The sequence below is a fragment of the Ochotona princeps genome, chromosome X (assembly GCF_030435755.1).
Source record: "Ochotona princeps isolate mOchPri1 chromosome X, mOchPri1.hap1, whole genome shotgun sequence".
Taxonomy (NCBI): Eukaryota; Metazoa; Chordata; class Mammalia; order Lagomorpha; family Ochotonidae; genus Ochotona; species Ochotona princeps.
In genome coordinates, this window is record NC_080865.1 from 80,933,673 (window position 1) to 80,956,203 (window position 22,531).

Here is a 22,531-nt window from a genome sequence, read left to right on the forward strand (position 1 = left end):
AGGGTTTGGGTCATCCTCAACTGCTTTCCCAGGCCACAAGCAGGGAGTTGGATGCAAAGTGGAGCAGCCCGGACAAGAACTGGTGCCCATGGGGTATCCTTGTGCATGCAAGGCGAGGATTTAGCCACTAGGCTATCACACCAGTACCCAGACCATGATTTTTTGGATGAGAATGTCAGTGTAGGTTGTTCACATTAATATGCTTTATCCCTAAACCCTTCAGCATGTGTGTCACTAGAATTCAGTATTTGTTCATGATTCTTTTTTTATATAATGTATATAAAGTATACAAACATTTAAAGAACCATCTAGTGCATTTTGACAAAGGACAAGATGCCTATCAAACTACAGCATCATTCTCCACAGTTCCCTAATGCTCCTTCAGGTACCAGCCCAGAAGCCCTCCTCATTAGTCCTGGTATCTACTGCAGACATTTATGTTTTCCCGCCAGTGTTTTCCCAAAGGCATCAATATTATCTTCCAGTCTTGCTTTGCAGGTGCTCTCCCATTCTCTGCTGGCTCCCTTCTGGTCTACATGAACTTGGAGAAAATTTGGAATGGACCTCGCGATCGGTTCTCGGTCATCCAGAACTTTGCCAATGTGTGCCTGGCTGCCATGGTGACACAGACCCTCTCCTTTCCCTTTGACACTGTGAAGAGAAAGATGCAGGTGAGGAATTGGGCTGGGGAAAGCCCTGGAATGGCTGCGACTGGCGTAACAGAAGCAAAATTAACCACAGTGATGCTACGTTTCCAAGGAGCAAACCTTGGAAACCTAGCAAACTTTGGAAACCAAAGATGACGCAAACCTCCCCTCCATGGCATTTCTGCTGCCAACCTCAGGGGTATTGGCTTGAGCTCAAACTGCTCTCATCCATATACTGTTGAGGTTTTTTTGTTTGTTGGGTTTTTTCTTTTGTTTTGCTGTTTATTTTTAAAAAAGCCTTCAAGTGAGGCCTCTCTTATTTCTTACCGATTGCAACATAGGTGATTCTCCCTGCAAGGCAAGCCAAGGACGGGGTTGGGGACTAGAATAAGCAAGCTGCCCGCTAGCTCTTCCTCTCCCTCCTGGTTGCTTCCACTGTGAGGTACAGCACTCAGGCCTTTGTCACTGACCTCACTTCATGGAAACAGATGGGCTAGGACTCATACAAGCCAGGAGCTACAATTACCAAGGGTCCAGTAGCCTCTGACTCGCACTGAGCAAGTAACTGCATTGGAAATGCAATTTTCCTGGGGAAACACGTGTGAGTGGCAAAAGCCTATAGCGAGAGGTTCCAAAGTGAGCAATTAACTTAGCTTAGAATAAGTCAATTTTGATAAAAGAGAAAAATGAAACTGATTCAGTGAGGTTAACAGGATCAATACTCATACACTAACATTATTTTCTTCAGAAAGGTTCTTGATTTTCTTTTTCATTTCTTCAGCGACACATTAGTCATGCAGTGGCATATTATTTAACTTTGTGGCATTTTTAATTTCTTCTTCTCTTACTATTGATTTTTTGTGGCTTTCATTTAAGGGGATGTACAATAACTGTGTAATGGAGACTATCATATCCAGTAGCATGTTATTTAACTTCATGGCGTTGCAAATTCCTATTTTTTTCTTCCTGTTGTTGATTTTGTATTGTGGTTTTTCATTTAAGGGGATGTATAATAACTGTGTAATGGAGACTATCATATCCAGATGTGAGGACACAATGCAGTATGCATCTCTACTTCCAGACTAAAGATGGATTCCAAACAAAACTGTTAACTATATCTTGACAATAGGATGCTGGACTCTGCCATTGTCCATGCCCGCCATGATGGACATATGACTGTTTTTGAAGAACTATAATATAGTAATAATATAAGGGAACTCAGTGTGAGAGGGGTTAACATGGGGAAGAGGTAAGGGAAATCCCAGGGCCTATTAAACTGTATCATAAAATTATAATAATAAAAAAAGAAGGACCAATAGCCGGAATCATACAGTGGGAGCAGGCTTAGAACCTAAGGCCAGGGGCCCGGTGTGGTAGTCTAGTGGCTAAATCGTCACCTTGCTTGCAACAGCATCCCGTATGGGTGCTGGTTTGTGTCCTTGCTGCTCCACTTCCCATCCAGCTCTCTGCTTGTGGCCTGGGAAAAGCAGTGGAGGACCCTGCACCCACGTGGGAGAACTAGAAGAAGCTCCTGGTTCCTGGCTTTGGATGGGCTCAGCTCTGCCTGTTGCGGCTACTTGGGGAGTGAACCAGTGGATGGAAGATCTTTCTTTCTCTCTCTCGTTGTTTCTGTAATTCTGGCTTTCCAATGAAAAATAGATAAATCATTAAAAAATAAAAAATGAATTTAAGGGGCCCGGCAGCGTGGCCTAGCGGCTAAAGTCCTCGCCTTGAAAGCCCCGGGATCCCATATGGGCGCCGGTTCTAATCCCAGCAGCTCCACTTCCCATCCAGCTCCGTGCTTGTGGCCTAGGAAAGCAGTCGAGGACGGCCCAATGCATTGGGACACTGCACCCGCGTGGGAGACCCGGAAGAGGTTCCAGGTTCCTGGCTTTGGATTGGCGCAGCACCGGCCCGTTGTGGCTCACTTGGGGAGTGAAACATCAGACGGAAGATCTTCCTCTCTGTCTCTCCTCCTCTGTGTATATCTGGCTATAATAAAATGAATAAATCTTAAAAAAAAAATGAATTTAAGGCCAGGTCCTTGTGTCTTCCCTTAACCCTGGCCATTCCCTTAAAATGTACCTTCTATATGTTTGCCTGGCTCTCTGGTCTCTTCTGGACAACCCTCAGTTTATATAATTGCTGTATCACTGAAGAGCTATATGGAAATTAATTTGCGATGAGTTCAATATAATTTTTTTAAATAATTCATTTACTTATTTTTATTGGAAAGGCAGATTTACAAAGAGAAGGAGAGAGAGATCTTCCATTGGCTGATTCACTCCCCACATGGCCACAATAGCCAGAACTGAGCCAATCCTAAGCCAGGAGCCAGGGGCCTCTTCCAAGTCTCCCACATGGGCACAGAGTTCCAAGAATTTAGCCCATCCACAAGCAGGGATCTAGATCAGGAACGGAGCAGCCTGAACACGAACCGGTGCCCATATGCAATGCCAGCACTTGCAGGAAGATTAACCAGTTGAACTATCAATTCAATCTAGTTTTTTTTTCTATTTGGTTTTTTAAAAATATATATTAAAAAAGTTTTTTTTAGGATTTATTCACATTTTTAATTGGAAAGGCAGATTTACAGATATAAGAAGACAGAGAAAGATCCTACATCTGCTGGTTCACTCTCCAAGTGACCGCAACAGCCAGAGCTAAGTTGATCTGAAGCCAGGAGCTTCTTCCGAGTCCCCCATGCAGGTGTAGGGTCCCAAGGCTTTGGGCTGTCTTTGACTGCTTTCCCATCAGGGAACTGGATGGAAGTGGAGCATTCGGGATACAAACCAGCACTCATATGGGATCCCAGCGCATGCAAGGCAAGGACTTTAGCCACAAGGTACCATGCCAGAACCCCTAAAATTCTTCCAGGCACCCCCAAAACAAGTCTTTGTTTTTCACGATACAGTTCCTTAGGCTCAGGGATTTCCCCTTCCATACCCCACTATTTTCCCCTATACTGCAGCAATAATTTAGTCCCTCATCAACAGTCACAAGTCTATCATTCTTTTATTTAAGTGTATCCTGACATTGTAAGTATAGAGAATGCTATGAAGTCCAGCATTCTAGTGTCATATATTTAAAAGTTTCATTGGGAGTCCATCTTTTATTCAGAAGCTGATTCACTCCCTAAATAACCACAATTGCCAGAGCTGAGCTGCAATGCCTCTTCACTTCACGGTATACTTGCCTCCATTATACAGTTCCTCTAGATGAATATTTGTATATGCGTGCTTACCTATGTATCTGTTGATCTTATATTTTGCAGGAAGGTTGCCTTGTATCTAGTTTGTTTTTCACATGGCTCTCACTTGCCCATCTGCTTTTTCAATACTTCTTCTCTACCCCACTCCCATTTCCCCTCTCTGGTACTCTTGGCTTGTCTGGGCCACCACTTATCCCAGCACTCAAAAACCTACAGGTACTTTCCAAAGTTGTCTACAGACAAATTTGAATCACTATTACACCCAACTTTGTCAACATCAGTCCATGAAATTTTCATCTAGGTTCATGTCCAAATAGGTCTTAAGGTGAGGATTAGCTTGTTGAGCCACAATGCCAGACCCTATATGTTTTTTTTTTCTTTTTTTTAAGGTTTATTTATTTTTATTGAAAAGTCAGATACACAGAGAGGAGAAACAGAGAGAAAGATCATCTGTCTGTTGATTCACTCCCCAAGTGGCTGCAACAGCCAGACCTGAGCTGATCCGAAGCCAGGAGCCAGGAGCTTCTTCTGGTTCTCCCGCGTGGGTGCAGGATCCCAAGGCATTGGGCCATCCTCGACTGCTTTCCCAGGCCACAAGTAGGGAGCTGGATGGGAAGTGGAGCAACCAGGACATAAACCAGCACCTTTATGGGATGCTAGCGCTTACAGATAGAGCATTAGCTAGTTGAGCTTTCACACCAGCCCCATACACTTAGCATTTTTAGTAATAGATTCATTTTATTTGTGATAATGTTTATGTAGTTGAGAGGGATGCATGCCCATGTGGACCATGAGTTAGGGCTAGGGGAATCAAGGAATGGGGGAAAGTGGATGAGACAACTGCCTCTAATCTCCTTTTCTCTTCCTGTATCTGGGGTATACGTAGGATTTTAATACATTGATAATTTAACTGGTATGTGATGCGATGAAGTCATCTAACTAAAACAAAAACATAATTTACAACTTAAGTACCATGTTTTGAATAATCTTTTTGCCACTTCTTTGTGATGTAGCTTTTCCCCCCAAGTAAATGTTTTTTGTTTGGTTTGGTTTGGTTTGGTTTGGTTTTTGTGGGAAATTTGATGCAAGGAATAGAGGCAATCTTGGTTCTTGCTTCACATGAGAGAAAAATTTTCTTTCATGCAGACAGACCAATGAGCAAAAGTGGGAATTATTAAGTCAGAAGAACCTCCCTCCACAGCGATCAGGAAGGAGGTTTTCAAGAGAAAGAAAATGGTGGAAGTGATGTCTTTTAAGCACAATTCCAATGAGCAGAGTAACCACTAACAGCTATCAGTGGAGGGAGGAGGACCAGAATGTGTAATCTTATCCAGTTTGCTCAAAACAATGCCATCAAGAACTGAAAACTGATTGGTAACTTCCTGTTCTTGTTCTCAAGGATAAGCTAAAAGCTTGTCCCCTTGGTTTTTCATGACAAACGGAAGCCCAAAAAATGGAGGTTAGTAACTGATCTGGCCCAAGGCAGCTTATGGGAGACAAGCACATTGCATTCTCTTAATGACATCCTTGTTATTCTGTGATAAAATGTGATGCTCAGGGGAGTGGGATTCACATTCCAAGAACAGTCTGTTAGCTACTATCCTCTTGGCACAGCTAGAACCTCAGAGTGGGCTTCCACTTTGATCTTGCTAAATGCAGCTCTTGGGGAGAAACAAACATCTTGTATACTTTAAAGAAACCGCCCTTGTTTAATTCCACCAAGGACATGGCCCTATCTGCCTATTAATCTAACTCCTTACATTTTTCTATTGTCTTTGACTGTATATTCAGTACTGCACTTTTTCAGTTATTGTAGCTTTATAATACTTTTTACTCACATCTGTCGTATTTGCAATATTTCCTTGATTATCGTCAGTCATTTGTCCCTTGGGGAAATTTTATAATTATCTTGCGCTTAGATTTAGAATCATATTAAACCTGTAAGCTCAAAATCATTTTTATAAAATATTTTGTCTTTTCTTCTGAAATGTATCTCTTCTGAACTTTGAGATTGCCAACGTACAGCCCTTTGAACACATTCAAATGGCAATTTCATTTGACTCAACCTTTAGAGAAGTTCCTTTTATTTATATGGTATTCATATGTGCCTTAAAAAGATATATCCTTTTCAATTTTTAATGCTTTTATTTCTTTTTATTGGAAAGGCAGATTTTACAGAGAAAGGAAAGACAAAAAAAAAATCTCCATTCAGTGGTTCACTCCTGAAATGGCCAGAGATGAGCCAATCCAAACCCAGAAACCAGGAGCCTCCTCCAGGTCTCCCACATGGGTGCAGGGTCCCAAGGCTTTTGGCCATCCTCAACTGCTTTCCCAAGCAACAAGCAGGGAGCTGGATGGTACATGCAGCATCAACTGGTGCCCATATGGGATGCCAGTACTTAAAAGGGGAAGAACAGCCAGTTGAGCCAGGCACTGCCACAAAATATCTTCTTTTAAAATAAAAGCTGGGCACCTGGCACAATAGTGTAGTAGCTAACATCCTCACCTTGCATGCACCACGATCACATATGGGCATCAGTTCATATCCCAGCTACTCCGCTTCTCTTCTAGCTCCCTGCTTGTGGCCTGGGAAAGTAGTAGAACATGGCCCAAAGCTTTGAGACCCTGTACCCACGTAGAAGACTTGCAAGAAGCTCCTGGCTTCAGTTCAGCTCAGTTCCAGCTATTGCGACCACTTGGGAAATGAACCAGCACATGGAATATCTTTCTCTTTGTCTCCTTCTCTATGTAAATCTGCCTTTCCAATAAAAAAATAAAATGAATCTTTAAAAATTAATAACGGGCCCATATTGGTAGCCTAGTGGCTAAAGTCCCCACCTCACACACTCTACGTTCCCATATGGGTACCAGTTCATGTCCTGGCAGTCCTGCTTCCCATCCAGCTCCTTGCCTCTAGCTTGGGAAAGCAGTCAAGGGTGGATCAAAGCCTTGGGACCCTGAACCTGCATGGGAAACCCAGAAGAAGCTCCTGGTCCCTGTCTTTTAAAAAAAAAGATTTATTTTTATTGCCAAGTCAGATATACAGAGAGGAAGAGAGACAGAGAGAAAGATCTTCCATCCAAGTGACCACAACGGCCGGAGCTGAGCCGATCCGAAGCCAGGAGCCAGAAACTTCCTCCAGGTCTCCCACGCGGGTGCAGGGTCCCAAGGCTTTGGGCCATCCTTGACTGCTTTCCCAGGCCACAAGCAGGGAGCTGGATGGGAAGTGGGGCTGCCAGGATTAGAACAGCACCCAAATGGGATCCTGGCACGTTCAAGATACACTGCAAAGTGAATGTTTGATGGTCATCCTGACCATCTTTACCCTTATTATGGAAACCTTCTAGATAATGCATATGTAGAGCTCCAAGAGAAAGCTTTCAGATAAATTCAAAGTCATATTTGTTGTTTAAAAATGTGCTATATCCACAAAATAGGACCAGCATTTAATTATGAAAATAACATTATGTCATACAAAGATATAGCAAACGAATTAAGGTTGCGGTCAAAGTGTTGTTTCACAGGGGTTAATAGACATAATATCTTGTCCACTCTCTTAATAAATATTTACCCTTAAGACAACCTTGGACTGCTTTCAAATGTAAACATGGCGTTGTCTCATCTGGCCATTAGATGTCGCTGCAGTAAATGGTCCTGGTGCATCAGTGTACTGGATAGGCTGGGGCTCTGTGACCTCTATCTACTTCATAACCTCATAATCCCTACTTGAAATTCATCTTCAGTTTGGAGGACAAGAGGCCTAGAAACAACAGGCTAACCCTACAGTTGTTGTTCCCACAAAGGAAACAATCCAAATTCACCAAGTAGGGAGAGCTCTAAACACAGCCTGCTGCTGCTGGAGCAGGCCGAGTTTGCCAGCAGAATTATTAATGAGAAACCTTTGTAGGGCACCCAGGCTGTTGTGGCCTGAGCATGCCTAATAGTGCCATTTGCATTCCATTGGCTTTCCCATTGTACTGTCCATCATGAAGCAAATCAGTGACAGGTGTTCCGAGGGTAACCGGCTAGACAGGGGATTTTTCCTAACCACTGCACTGACTGGCCCCTTTGTCTGACTGTCTCATTCTGTTCGTATGCATTTATCCAAAAACACACACACATACAATCTGCCCATTTAGTGCCACATCAGGTTGGAACTCTTTTGCACATTAATGACAGTAATCAGAAGTCTTGTTTAGCCACCTGAGCCCTTCCTTCACTATGCTTACACTCATTTTATTCCCTTTTTTCTTTTTCTTGCCTTGGCTCCTGACTAGCATACTAGACAATGAAGAGGTAAATTATGCCTGTGTATCTTTTGATAGAAGGGTTTCTAGTGAGAAGGGGATGGATTGGTTCCGTGCACAAACGCATTGAGGTGCTCTGCACCTGGTGTGCTTTCCCAGGCTCTAAGACCACCCTGCCTGAAATTCTTTTCTCCACACTGCAGTGTATTTTAGCTCAAACCATTCCAGGTACGACCTGGCCCTTTATCTTTGAATCTCACATACCTGGCCAGGTTGGCAGTATTTTATGTTTTGAGACAACAAGTAAAATATTGACAAAGATTAATTTTTATGATTAACTTGTGAACTTCTAATTAAAAGCACAGAGTCCTAAAGAAATGGTTTCCTGGACAGGTGCACATGACAGACACAGCAGGGACAGGCTGGGGATACTGCCTTGAAAATCCAGGGGACAGCTGAGATCGTGGAAGCCTTAGAACCTGGTAGGCCTTCTGAAAGGATTTGGCATCAGGCCCATGCTTGGTTCCTCACAGCTCTGCTTGACACCCTCCCCCGTTGGCCATATTAGGTATCTCCGTTTTGTCAAATATAAAACCAAGTGGCAGCCTGTTGCTTTTTGCTCTGCGTGGACTTTGACCTGATCACGGCTCACAAGGGAAGCAGGGTTGGGCCAGGTCAGCATTTGAACTGAAAGCACGTAAGATGAAGGACAAAGGTAGGATCTGAATGGCACAGCTGACTGAACAGAATACAGATGGTTGGTAAAGAAACAGAGACCCTAGCCTGCCCAGAGACATGCCAAATGCAGCTGAGATGCTGAGAACCTGCAGATGCCTTTGCTGAACTGGACACAGTTGCCTCATTGTTCTATGTCAGCTCACTCAGCCCTGCTATGTTTCCTACTGTTCAAGTCCACAATTTCAGTTGTGACCTCCTTCCTGAGCCTATGCTACCTATCTCCACTGCTACCTCTAACTTAATGTATATCACAGCAACCTCCCTTTCAGCTAAAATTGCTACGTAGAGTTTTGCATTTCAGTACAATCTTTGCCCCCAGTTATCCAGGCTAGAAATCCACAGGTGGCCTTTGACTGTTCTCAGCCCAGTCAGCCTTGAGACCACTTGCCTCTACATTCCTAATGTTCCCACACTGCTCTTTCTATCACTGCCCCCAGCCCTAATCCAGGACTTTATCAGATCATTCTCAGACTATTACAATAACCATCTAGTCAGTATCTGGATTTAAAAATTTTTTGTTTGTTTGTTTTTAATTTGTTGGAGAGTCAGAGGTGGAAGTGAGAGAGATGGAGAGAGAGTTCTTCCATGTACAGGTTCACTGCTGAAAGCCTGCAATAGCCTGGGCTAAAGTGAGCAGCAAGGAAGTTAATTCAGGGCTCCGATGTGGGTGACAGGAATCCAGTTACTGGAGATATTGCTGCTGCATCCCAGGTTCTATGTGGCAGAAAGCCGAAGTGATGGGCCGGGGCAGGATATAGAACCCAGACCCTACAACGTGCTATGAGGGAATCTGGACCACTTAGTGCATCCTGCAGAAAGGAGTAAAGTCAGCAGGAAGTGGATGTCATTTCAAATTGTAGGCCCAGTCTTCAAGGCAGCCTAAAAATCTAGATTTTCAAGTAAATTATCCCGGTTTTTCAATGTTGGCAGGTAAAAATTGTGAAGTACTGCCTTAGCTGAAAAAGAAATACCTTTTTATGACTTCTGCTCCATATAAGCCTCTAATTCCATCAAAATAATCTTAGTTCCTCCCCACCAACCCCTGAAGACAAAGTATATTTCATGTTCTAGTCACCAGACCTCTATCCACACAGTTACTTACCTCTACCTGCAGCATCTGCCTGTCTCCTGAAGGCTCACATTAGGTTGGTCTTGGTGATGGCTGTGTCTCTTCTGACCTATACATGCAAGAGTGCTTCAGAAAGCTCATGGGGAAACGGAAAGAAAAGAAGATTATTTCAGAGGAAGGGCCCAGCACAATAACCTAGCAGTTAAAGTCCTTGCCTTGAACGCGCCAGGATCCCATATTGGCACTGGTTGTAATCCCTGCGGCCCCACTTCCCATCCAGCTCCCTGCTTGTGGCCTGGGAAAGCAGTCGAGGACGGCCCAAAGCCTTGGGACACTGCACCCACATAGGAGACCTGGAGGAAGCTCTTGGCTCCTGGCTTCGGACTGGCTCAGCTTCAGCTATTGGCGGCCACTTGGGGGGCGAACCATCGACGGAAGATCTTCCTCTCTGTCTCTCCTCTCTGTATATCTGCCTTTTAAAAAGAGAGAGAGAGAGATTATTTCAGAGGAAAAAAATGTTTGAGAGGCAAGTGTTTGAGGCAGCAGTTAAAACCTCCACTTGAGATTGCCACATCCCATAACAGAGTGCCTGGATTTGAGTTCTGGCTATGCTTCCAATCCCAGCTTCCCACTAGTCCACACCCTAGAAGGCAGATATAATAGCTTAAGTTCAACTATTTGAATTCCTGCTACACATATAGCCTGAATTCCTAGCTTTGGCCTTGCCCAATCCTGACACTTACAGGCATTTGAAGAGTAAACCAGTATATGGCAGATGAATCTCTCTCACACACACACACGTGTGTGTGTGTGTGTGTGTGTGTGTGTTCTCTGCCTTTCAAGTAAATAAATATTTTCAAAAGCCTCAAGTGAGATTTTAAAATATAAATATCTAGGAATATTGAATGAAAGCATATAGAACCCAACAAATGAAATTACTGAAAAGATTTTTCAAATGTGTTCTCCATGAGAGAACATAGCCGGTACTTTTGATAAGTTAGTTGGCTTTTCACACCTGCAGAACAACTCTTGATGGATGGAGATGTTCTGCCTTTGTAGTATCGCAGTGGGCATGCTCCAGACTACTTTGTAGGGAATTTTGGCACCAAAGAAGGTGAATTAGCAAACATGCTCTATCTGTAATTGCAGATACTATCTTTTTAGCATATCTTCCACCACCAAGAGCATGGTTATTTTGTTCAAAGAGCTTTATGAGTAAAATTCCTTTTTAAATGAATGCTGCTAGCCTATATATGCTCTGAGGTCTAGCCAATGTTTCCATATCATGTCTCTCTTTGCCCCTTTTCCCATCTCAACACTATTGTTCTGTTATCTCCTCTTTAGCAAATTACCTTCCTGAAGTCTTCTCCCACCTCCCCAAGCAGAAGTAATCTCCCCTTCTAAATGTCCATAGCTGATTCTTGCTATAGCTCCCTGATAGCCCATGTGACCAGCTTTCTTGTAGTTTAATCTTTTGTACCTCTTATGTTCTTTTTTTTTTACAGTTAACTCTTTTTTTATTTTTCTATTCATTTATTCATTAATTACAGTGTATTACATGACACAATTTCATAGGTACTGGGATTCTCCCCCCTTCACCCCAAACCCCTCCCCCATGGTGAGTCCCCCCACCTTGATGCATAACCACAGCCCAAGTTCCACCGAGACTCCCTAATTAAAAGCTCACACCATACAGAGTCCAGCATCCCACTTGTCCAGTCAAGTTCAACGGCCTCTTAGGGAGGCCCTCTCAGGTTTGAGGGCAGAGCCAGCAGAGCGTCACCTCGATCAGTGTACCTCTTATGTTCTACAGAATGAAGCTCATTACCTATCAGAAGTATGTTGTCCATCTTTGTACAACCCCACAGCACATGTCCTTGAGTAGGCAGGGGCTTGGTACTTGTTAACAAAAAATAGTTTAGGGTCCACTTAGGTGATCTCACGCATGTGAATGAGCCCCAAGTCCATGTGGTTACCTAGGCAAGATGAAAGTCACAATACCCAAGCCTCTCCTCCCCCAAACCCCAGCCTGGTATAGTAAGGAAACCCTGCTTATCCCCTGTCTAAAACTGCCCATGCACTTGACTCTGAGAATGCACTATCTCCCATCTCCAACCCTAGCAGTCAGGTGCAGTGAATCTCAGTACAATAGCTGTTAACATTTTATGATAGACAAATATGTGAGAAAGAATTTTTAAAAATGTAACACCATTTGATTTACATACCCTCTTCACTGCAGCCCCTTAACGCTTGACATGGTGCTGGGAAGTACTTGGCAAGTCATCACATCATCACATTTATATTAGTTAAATTAGTTGGTTGTTTACTCTCAGTAAATGTGACTAAGTCTTACTGAATATATGTAAATTTGTGCTCTTCCTGAATAGGGAGGCTTTTGTTGGGAATAAGGATGAAGATGAACAAGATCAGGGGCAGTGATGACAAGGAAAGAAATTACAGCAGTGTAAGAACCATGAGCATTTGTTGGTCACTTAATATGCAGTTTCTTAGTTTTTGTTTTATTTGCTCCTTAACAATTTTAATTTACTTGTTTTTTTAATTGACTTGTAATAATTGTATTCTTACCCCATTTACTCCTCTTTATCAATCCTATCAAATAAGTAACAGTAGTATTCCTATTTCCTCCTTGAGGAAACAAAGCACAAAAAGTGAAAGTCACTTGCCCTGCAGCCTCTTAACTAGTCAAATGGTGGAGCTGGGACATAAACCAAGTCAGTCCTTCCTTAGGCCCTTCCTCCAAGCAGCAGGAAGGCAGGGGCTTTCTGTGGATGCTAAGTAATCAATTTCCTTGCCCTAAGGGTGGGAGCAGAACAAAAAGAAAAGGAAAACTTGAACCTCCCAGCTTCACTGGTGAGAAAAAGGACTTCAGGGTTGGGAAAAAAAAAATGGTGTAAGGGCTTAGAAACTGACCGGCAGAGCCTGGGCTTAACCCTTGCAGGCTGTCATCACAAAATACCGTAATCTAGGTAATTTAGAAGCATTAGACTTTCTCTGTCATAGTTGTAGAGCCTGAGAAGTCCCAGGACAAGGCAGATTTGGTGTCTGGTGAGGGCGGATTTCTGGCTCGCCCTTCTCTTTCAACACCGCCCACAAGTCTCTACTTCTAGTAGCATTGCTTTGGGGAGCAGGATTTCAGTTTTTAAGGGGATACAAACTGAGAGAGCACAGCGAGCCTGGCTTTGGGCAGGGAATAGTTAACTTCAGTGAGAGACAAAAAAAAATCTTTAGAACTCTGAGCTGGTGCCCCCCCACCCCTTTAGTCCTTTGCAGCCTGGCAACCGGGAAAGCTGTATTCACAGTTTTTGAGTCAAACGCACTAAGGAATAGTGAACCTTGGGCAGAGATCACTCAGCAGCTGGCCAACCCCAATCTGACCATTGTTGCCGGGAGAGTCTGGGGAGAAAACCCCAGGGGCTGGCTGAATCCCTGGAGCAATAGAGGGAAATCCCTTGGGTGAGGTGAAGGTAAATCAGTGCCAGGAGGTGCTAACAATTCCAAGTTTTCTGCCTATTTCAACACTACTTGGTCTTTCTGCCTCCTTAAACACTTCTTGGTTGGCTTAGCATGTGTTCTCAGTAAGAGTAAAAAAAAAAAAAAAAAAAAAAGCATTATTCTTCAGAACCAGCTAGCTTATGCAGAAGTACCAAGAGTGCTGGGCTCTGTGCTATCTCTTAATGATAGGCAAAGAGGGGAGCCTTAGTTTAGTTTGTTGCATGTTCAGTTCCTTTGGATACCTTGCCCCTTTGAAGACTAATTTCCACCTAAATAAGCAGCATTGCCTGGGCTATCTGGAAAAAATAATCAAAGGATGCTTTTCCAAATCTAGGCAGATGTCTGACATCCTTGATTTGAGCATTGTAGTTAGAATAAAAGCAAAGGGAAATTCTCCCCTCTGGTTTGCTTTTTTTTTTTTTAAAGGTACAGAGCACCTCACATTCTTCAGGGATGACCCTTGTTAATCCTGGAAACCCAGCCATTCCTAAAGGACTGGGAAGGAGGGACGAGGGAGGAGCCTTCAAAATCCCACTGAAGGTGGAATGGGGACTGTAGAGAGTATATTTGTCATGACCCATGTTAAAGAGCAGAACGCTGGAGTTAAGAGTACAGCTAAAGGACTATATTACTGTCAAACACAGGGGACAATGGTGAGGAAAAAAGGGGGATGGAGGGGAGGGAGGAAGCCCTATACTAGCAAAAATGGAAAATAATAATAATAATAGTAGTAGGGCCAAGGGAAAGGAAGGTCCACGAAGGCCTGTGGTAAAGCAGGGAAGAGCTGCAGTTGCCTGTGAGCTTATGTATGAAACCCCTGCCATGGAAGCTAAGGAGACTGCAACTTGCTTACATTGCCACTGGTATTGAGCCACCTCAGGAGATGAACACCAATTTTCTTCTCTTCCTCCCTTCCCCCCAGAACTGTCACTTATTTTTGATAGCTGTGTTCATCCTGGGGCTTTAATGGGCAGACCAACTCAGCAGTTAACAGTTTGGGTTTTGGGGTCCCCACCTTGGCCCTTACTCCTGGGTGAATGTGGGTAAGGCACATTACCTCTTGGAGCCTCATCTTCCTCACCCATAGAAGAGGGGGCCTCAGAACAACACCTGCCTCCTGTACCCACAGAGAATACTGCATGATGCTAACTCAGATACGGAGCAGGACACATAGTAAATATTCTCTGGAAAGCCACGCTGCTATTTTTACTATCCTGGAAACATCTCTCTAGAATCTACGCGTGATACCGAAAGTCTGATTAGAAGGAGAGAAGCCAGCCCTGGGGTGTTTGTATTTCCTATGATGGTTGTACTAATGCAAATGATCTGGGATCCCAGAACCTGAGGAAACCCTTTTTGTGTGTAGTAAGGATGGAGGACGTTCACTGTTCTTTTGTCAGGTTAGTTCACATGCATTTACTGAGAGGCCGCTGCATGCAAGCAATGCACATGTGTATCATCAGCCTGTTCCCAGCCTGCTGCTAACAGCCACCTTCCAAACCCTCTCAGCAGCCTTCCTGTGCTCAGCCTGCTGCTCTGGGAGCCTGGCCTGGACCTCAGCAGCTCTACTCACTTGCATCTCAATTGCTCTCTCAGCACGCCCAGCTGCCACTGCCCTGCTGCTACTGCTGCTACTGCTGCTACTGCTGCTACTGCTTACACTGTGTTTCCCCACCACTGCCACACGCAATGGTCACACAGGACCTTCCTGCTTCTCTTCTCTCTGTACAAGCAGAATACTAACCTAGTGTTGTTTGCTGGTTCCCCCCACCCTCCCAAGCTGGGGGCAAGCCTTCTGAGCGGCCAGTCATCCCTCCAGTCTACCACTGCAGTGTTAAGACTACACTGTGTTGAGTACCAGGGGTCACTTGCTGCCCATACCATTTGTGTGGGTGCCCCATCTGCAGAGCCCAGGTGCTCCCCAGCTGTGTAAAACTAGCTGTCTAGTTGGGTCCCAGATATTTCAGGAGGAACACACGTCAAGTGGCTACAGGACAGAAATGTCCTTTTCCTCTGATCTGATGATTTGCTTTCAAAGGATTTATCACAAGATTCCAGCCTCCTACCTCAATTGCCTTCACACATTTGTGAATGGACTTTAGAAAGTTCATGGAAGCTAAAATGAAAAGATACATTTTTTGATGCACATGAATTTGGAAATATGTGTTTACAAGGGGTACTCAAAAAGTCTGTGGAAAATGTACAATGTGCAAAAACTAGGAACAGTGGAGGCAATGGCAGGTTTGAAGTCCTAGATGCTGAAAGGAATGTGGAGTTGGGCCAACATCAAGGATTATATGAACTGGAAGGGGCATCAAGATCATGGAGTTTCTGGGGCCCCCCACGGTAGTCTAGTGGCCAGAGTCCTTGCCTTGCATGCACTGGGATCCGATAAAGGCACTGGTTCTAATCCTGGCGGCACCGCATTCCATCCAGCTCCCTGCTTGTGGCCTGAGAAAGCAGTTGAGGACGGCCCAAAGCCTTGGGACCTTGAACCAGCATGGGAGATCAGGAAGGGGATCCTGGCTCCTGGCTCCTGGCTCCTGGCTTGGGATCGGCGCAGCTCCAGCCATTGTGGCCACTTGGGGAGTGAATCAACGGACAGAGGATCTTCTTCTCTGTCTCTCCTTCTCTCTGTATATCTGACTTTCCAATAAATATAAAATAAATCTTAAAAAAAATCATGGAGTTTCAACCTCCACACTTGACATGTGAGGAAACTAAAGTGTAAAGAAGTAAATAACATGACCAAGGTTATGCAGATAGCAGCAGAGCCAGGCCTGGATCCCCTGCAGGTGGCAGTCTAGCATTCTAGTCTAAGTGGGTTCAATTTGGTCTTCAGCATATTTGTCTCTTCTCTAAGGGTAGGTAATCATAACAATGACATTAATAAGACATTAATTAATAATGACATTATTCAGTGCTTTCTCTATGTCAATGTTGTGAGCACTTTACATGTAGTAAAAGATTAAATCAGAATATCTACAAGGGAGTTAGGATTGTTACCCTATTTTGTAGATGAGGAAACTGAGGCTCAGAAAGTTCAACGTACTTGCTGAACATTATAGAACTAGTGAGTGTCGAGTCCAGTGTGGTAGCTAAAGTCAGCATCCCATATGGGCGCCAGTTCTGATCCTGGTGGCCCCACTTCCCACTTATATTGATATATTATATATAATATATTATATAGCATAAATGAAATATTTTATATAATAAATAAATACATATTTTTAAGAATATTCTCTGAAAAAAAAAGAACTAATGAGTGCCAAAGCAGAGGCTCATTCCAAGCAGTCTGGATTTAGGGTCTCTGTGCTTTCCCCAGGAACTTCATCTTGTAAAAATGCTGCCTGATGGCAGTGTTGGGGCATAGCATATTGAGCTGTCACCTGCAAAGTCGGATTAGACTCTGATTTGAGTTCTAGCTGTTCAGCTTCTTCTCTTTTTCTAAGATTTATTTATTTTTTTAAAATTTTATTTATTTTTATTTGAAAGTCATATATATACAAAGAGGAGGAGAGACAGAGAGAAAGATCTTCCATCTACTGATTCACTCCCCAAGTGACCACAATGGCCGGAGCTGAGCTAATCCAAAGCCAGGAGCCAGGAACCTCTTCCAGGTCTTACACACAGGTGCAGGGTCCCAAGACTTTGGGTCGTCCTCAACTGCTTTCCCAGGTCACAAGAAGGTTGCTGGATAGGAAGTAGGGCTGCTGGGATTAGAACCAGTGCTCATATGGGATCCTGGTGGATACAAGGCGAAAACATTAGCCACTAGACTACCAAGTGGGGCCCCTAGCTGCTCAGCTTCTAAGCATTTCCCTGCAGATGCACTCCCAGAGGTACCAGCAGAGGGTGGTCTGAGTTCTTCGGGCCCCTGCCATTCATGTGGGAATTCTGAGTGGACTCCCAGCCTCCTTGCTTCAAGCAGGAACAGCTCCATTGCAGCCATTTGGGAAGTGAACCAGCAGATGGAAGATTTCTCTTTCTCTGAAAGATATCTCTCCCTCTCTCCTCCTCTCCTCCCTTGCCTCCTCTCTCTCTCCTCCTATCTCCCTCTCTCCATCTCTGCCTTTGTCTCCTCCTCTCCCTCTCTCCCTCTATGCCTCTGTAACTGCCTTTGCAATAAATCTCCCTTTTTAAAAAAATGCTGATGATATTCAGGCCTTATCCTAGGTCAACTGAATCAGTCTCTAGGGGATCCTTTCATTGTTGGTTTTTTGGTTTTTTTTTAATTATTTATTATTTAACTTCATTAATTACATTGTATTATGTGACACAAGCTTCTCTGCTCAGTCTAATGTGAAGCTAAGGGTCAAGAAACACTGGCATGGAGCTTAACCATTTCTTCTTTCTTTGGGGGTAACCATCTGTAGAACTTGTTCTTGTGTTCTGCACGCCCATTTTGTATGACCCATGTAGAGGCTCTTATTCATGCCATACCACAAGTTCCAGTTTTGCTTAGAGAATCCATTCAGTGTACATGCTGTGGCAGCTACATATACCAATGGCATGTGGAAGATAACAAGTTTTCAAAAGATGAGCGGTTTTTTCAGTCCTGAGTGTCAGGAGAGAGTTCAGCTAATGACACAGAGCTCAACTCTGAATCAGACCCACGTTCAAATCGATGCTTTGCTGCTTGTTCTGTGATTTTGGAGACCAAGTGTTTATCTTTTCATGGACTCCGTTTTGTCATCTGTAAAATATGGCTAATAACATAATGCTACCCATTTTGTGAGGCTTTTGTGAGAAATAAATGAGATGGTATGTTCAAAGTACTCAGTGTTATACCTGTTACACCTGTCTCATGGCATTCAGTAAGTATTGGCCATTTCTCTGTTTTGTGACCAATCATGTGGCTTGTTTGAGCTTGTTCACAGGAAAACAGAAATATTGGAGAAAAGCTACTATTGGCAATGATATTTTAAAAGGAATTGGATTTGACAGTTACTACTTGGTATGTATGTATGTATGAAGAGTATTAGACCCTGAAGGGCAGATGAACAAGGCAGGCTTGCCCTAGGCCTACTCCCATAAGTTTGCTGGCATAAAGGTTGGTACTCAGATGACCCATCTGAGACAGACAGCCACAGCAGAAGCTTCAGCACAATCTAAGGCAGCACAAAACAGAAAGAAACCCAAATCAAAAAAAAAAAATGCAAAAGCAATTAGAAAATAAATGTGAACTCTGACTTTATATATTGATGATAATAGAGAAGTATGAAGTTTCAAATGTGAAAATGAGATATATTTTAAGGAGCCATTATATTTACAGATGAAATGTCTTATGGGAGTAGAGATGAAGAGAGATTGGCCACAGATTGCTGGTTGTTGGCTCTAGGTAATAGAACTTTGTGTTTATTTTTAGTAAAATGTTTTTGGAAATATTTGAAATTATCCACAAGAAAATGTTTTTTGAGAGACAAAGAAAGGCAAAGTGTCAGAACAGAAGGAAGGGAGAGACAGAGACAGAAAAAGGGAGCAAGGGAACAGAAGGAAAACATTTCAAGATCACCTGGTCTTGGGTGACTAGGATTTTATTTGTCAGAAAAAAGCACTCACAGTATTCAGAAGGTAAGAAGTGGGACTGGATGTAGAGTATCTATTACTCAGAATTCTTTAAAAAGTAAAGAACCTCCCACCATGGCTGTTTTTCACTGTCAACTCTGGCTTCCAGCTTCCTGCTAATACAGATTCCAGGAGATTGCAGTGATCACTTAAGTACTTGCTTTCCTGCCACCCTTGTGGGAGCTCTGGATTGCATTTCTGGCATTGGTCCTGGCCATTGTTGACTTTTAAGGAATGGACCAGTGAGGCAGAAATACTTCTTTGTCTCTGTCTCTCTCTCTGTCTCCACTTCCCTCCCCTCTCTCCTTCTCTGCTTCTTCAATAAATTAATTAGTCAAAAATAAATCTGAAACTCATCTTAAAAATACTTTCACAACAATTTCTAGACTGGTGTTTGACCACAAATCTGAGAATTATGGCCTAACCAATCACAAGGTGATGATGGGAAATGACACTGGGAAGACTGGCATAAAGGGTGCTGAATTATGTGAAATTTTTCTTTGTAAAATGTCTGAAAAACTCTAAGAAATTTTTCTTTGGAAAATTGGGAATGACTGGAAGTTTCTGAGCAAAACCAATGGCAGTATCTGATGAATTTGGAAAAGTGCCCAGCTACAGCATGAAGGGAGAATTGGAGAGGGCAGAGATAGGAAGAAGTCGGCGGATAGGTAAGGAACCTATGGCCCTCACTCAAGAGACAGTGTATGATGTGAGATACTGACAGTGGACCAGAAAAGTAGCTAAAGCATAGGATATAATGCAAGAAGTTTCATACCATCAGGCTGAGAAGTCGGTAGAGACCAAGTCATAGAGGCCTGGCTAAGCCAGAGTGAAAAACCATGCTTCTCTGAGGCCTGTGGGGACCTACTTAAGAGTGAAGGTCAAGGGAGTAACCCAGTTACATCATTTTGATTGCTATATGGGGAATAAGCACCATTAGACCAGCTAGAAGACATTTGTAGCAGAGGTAAAAGATGAAAGTAGCTTGAACTATGATGATGTCAGTAAAAAAGGAAGAAAAGAAAAGAAAAGAAAGAAAAGGAAAGCCTAACTCAGCAGTTTAATCTTTTGCCTGGGTGGTAGACACTGTTTGTTTGTTTGATAATGTTTTCTTTTTTAATATATTTTTATTTTTATTGGAAAGGCAGATTTATAGACAGAAGGAGAGACAGAGAGAAAGATCTTCCATCCATGGGTTCACTCCCTAAATTGCTACAATGGCTGGAGCTGAGATGAGCTGAAGCCAGGAGCCAGGAGCTTCTTCTGAGTCTCCCACGTGAGTGCAGGGTCCAAGGCTTTGGGCTGTCCTCTACTGCTTTCCCATGCCACAAGCAGGGAGCTGGATGGGAAGTGGAGCAGCTGAGATATGAACCAAAACCCATATGGGATCCCAGCACATGCAAGGCAAGGATTTAGCCACTAGGCTGTCACACCAGACTCAAACTCTGTGTTTTTAAGCATAGAACATTGATCCTTCAAGGTAGATTAATGAGGAAAGACACAATAGCCATTAATATAACCTAACGAACTGAGGGACTTCATTGCTTGCCATAGCAGCAACTGAAAATTCTAATAGCCAAAGGCTTTACTCAACCAAGAAGGAGCAACATGAGATGGGGAATATTTAAATTCCTTGCCAAAGAAGGCCTACTAAAATGTCTGTTTGCTACTAATAATAGATAACATTATTGAGCACATAGATAAAATGATGTAATTTTACATGAAGATCCTGAGTTCCTTTCCATTTGAGTCTGGGTTTTGGAGACTGGGTTCTCAGGGTCCATCAGTAATCAAGGCCTTGAAGATTTGGAATTGGAGAGCAAGAATCAGCCACATTTTGTGGTAAGAGGCAGCAAAAAGCAGAGAGGCCAAAGGCCTGGTTTGAGTCACTAAAATTTTATTTTAACACTATTCTGAGATAATGTGTTCATATATTCTTTTTTTAAAGATTATATTATTTATCTGAAAGAGTGACAAGAAGAGAGAGAGAATTTCTTTATATTGGAAAGACAGATTTACAGAGAAAAGGAAACAGAAAGAATCTTCCATCTGCTGCTTCACTCCCCAAATGGCCTCAATGGCCAGAGCTGAGTCAATTCAAAGCCAGGAGCTTCTTCTAGGTCTCCCACGCAGTTGCAGGGCCCCAAAGCTTTGGGACATCCTCTGCTGCTTTCCTAGGCCATGAGCAGAGAGCTGGATAGGAAGTGGAGCAGCGGGGACATGAACTGGTGCCCATATGAGATCCTGGTGGTTGCAAGGTAAGGATTAGCTAGTTGAGCTATTGTGCCAGCCCTGACTCCCAAATTCTATCTGTAGCCCTGATCTCTTCTTGTGAACTCTAGATTTATGTTCAGCTGCCTGTCTCCTGAATGTCTCGCATTTGAGTGTTTTCATTCATTTTCAAAATGCAAACAAAAATCAACCTGGCTTCTCCCCCAGTCCTCTTCTCCCCACCTTAGTTACTGTTGCTTCCTTCTACCTGGAAGAAACTTTGGAGTCATCCTTGGCTTTGCCTCTTACATTGTTATCCAGTCCATTAGCCAAGCCTGTTAACTCTACCTTCAGGATATTTCCACTATCTGACTGCAGCCCATAACCCTGATACCAGCATCCCAGTCAAATCTACTACCATCATCTGTTGCTGAAATTATTGCAGTAAGCTTTAAAACAACCTGAATTCTACCCTTTCCTTGGCCCTTTAGTCTTTCTCAGTAAAGCAGCCAAAGTGACCTTTGTTGAGATGTAAATGAGGTCATACCACTGCCCAGCAACTCCTCAACTCTGTTACAATCGAAGTGCTAAAATTTGTGTATCACTCTTATGCAGTCTGTCACCATGAATTTCTCTGAAGTCAGACACTATCACTCTTTATTTTCTTCAACCTGTTCCCACTACACTCGCTTCCTTGTTGCCTCTCTGAAAAACTAGAAATGTTCCTACACCAGGGCCTTTACAGATACCACTTCCTTTAGTCAAAATCATTGTCTTAATAAAAAAAAAGGCATATTCCCCAGGGGGCCAGAGCCATGGCATAGCAGGCCAATCTTCCATCTGTAGTGCCAACATGCCATATAAGTGCCAGTTCTCATCCCAGCTGCTCCATTTCTAATCTAGCTCCCGAGATGCTCTTTCCAATCTAGCCCCCTACTGATGGCCCTGGAAAGCAGTGGAGGATGTCTCAAGGCCTTAGGACTCTGCGCCCATATGGGAGACCCAGAAAAGGCTCCTGGTTTTGGATTGGCTCCACTCCAGGGGTTGTGGCCATTTGGAGAGAGAGCCAGCAGATGAAAGATTTCTCTGTCTCTCCTTCCCTCCATATATCTGCCTTTCAAATAAAAATAAATAAATCTTTTTTTTAAGGGAAGCATATTCTCATTAAGGTCTGTAACACCTTTAATAACATCAGCATTCTCTGGAAACTTCCACCTCTCTCCTGCTTTTATTCTCTCCAGGGCACTCATGGCTTTTTGATATCGGGTGTAATGTACTTATTTTCGCTATCTATCCACTCTTCCTTGCAAGCAGAATTTTAGCTCCA

The 22,531-nt window shown here is 43.3% G+C and overlaps 1 protein-coding gene across 1 annotated transcript in view; it reads left to right on the forward strand.

Moving 5' to 3' along the window:
- SLC25A43 (solute carrier family 25 member 43) overlaps positions 1–22,531 on the forward strand; it is a 36,783-nt gene that overhangs the window by 10,388 nt on the left and 3,864 nt on the right. The window contains exon 3 of the mRNA XM_004587637.2: positions 499–671. Coding sequence (XP_004587694.2) covers positions 499–671 — 173 coding nt within the window. The remainder of the gene's footprint in view (positions 1–498; positions 672–22,531) is intronic.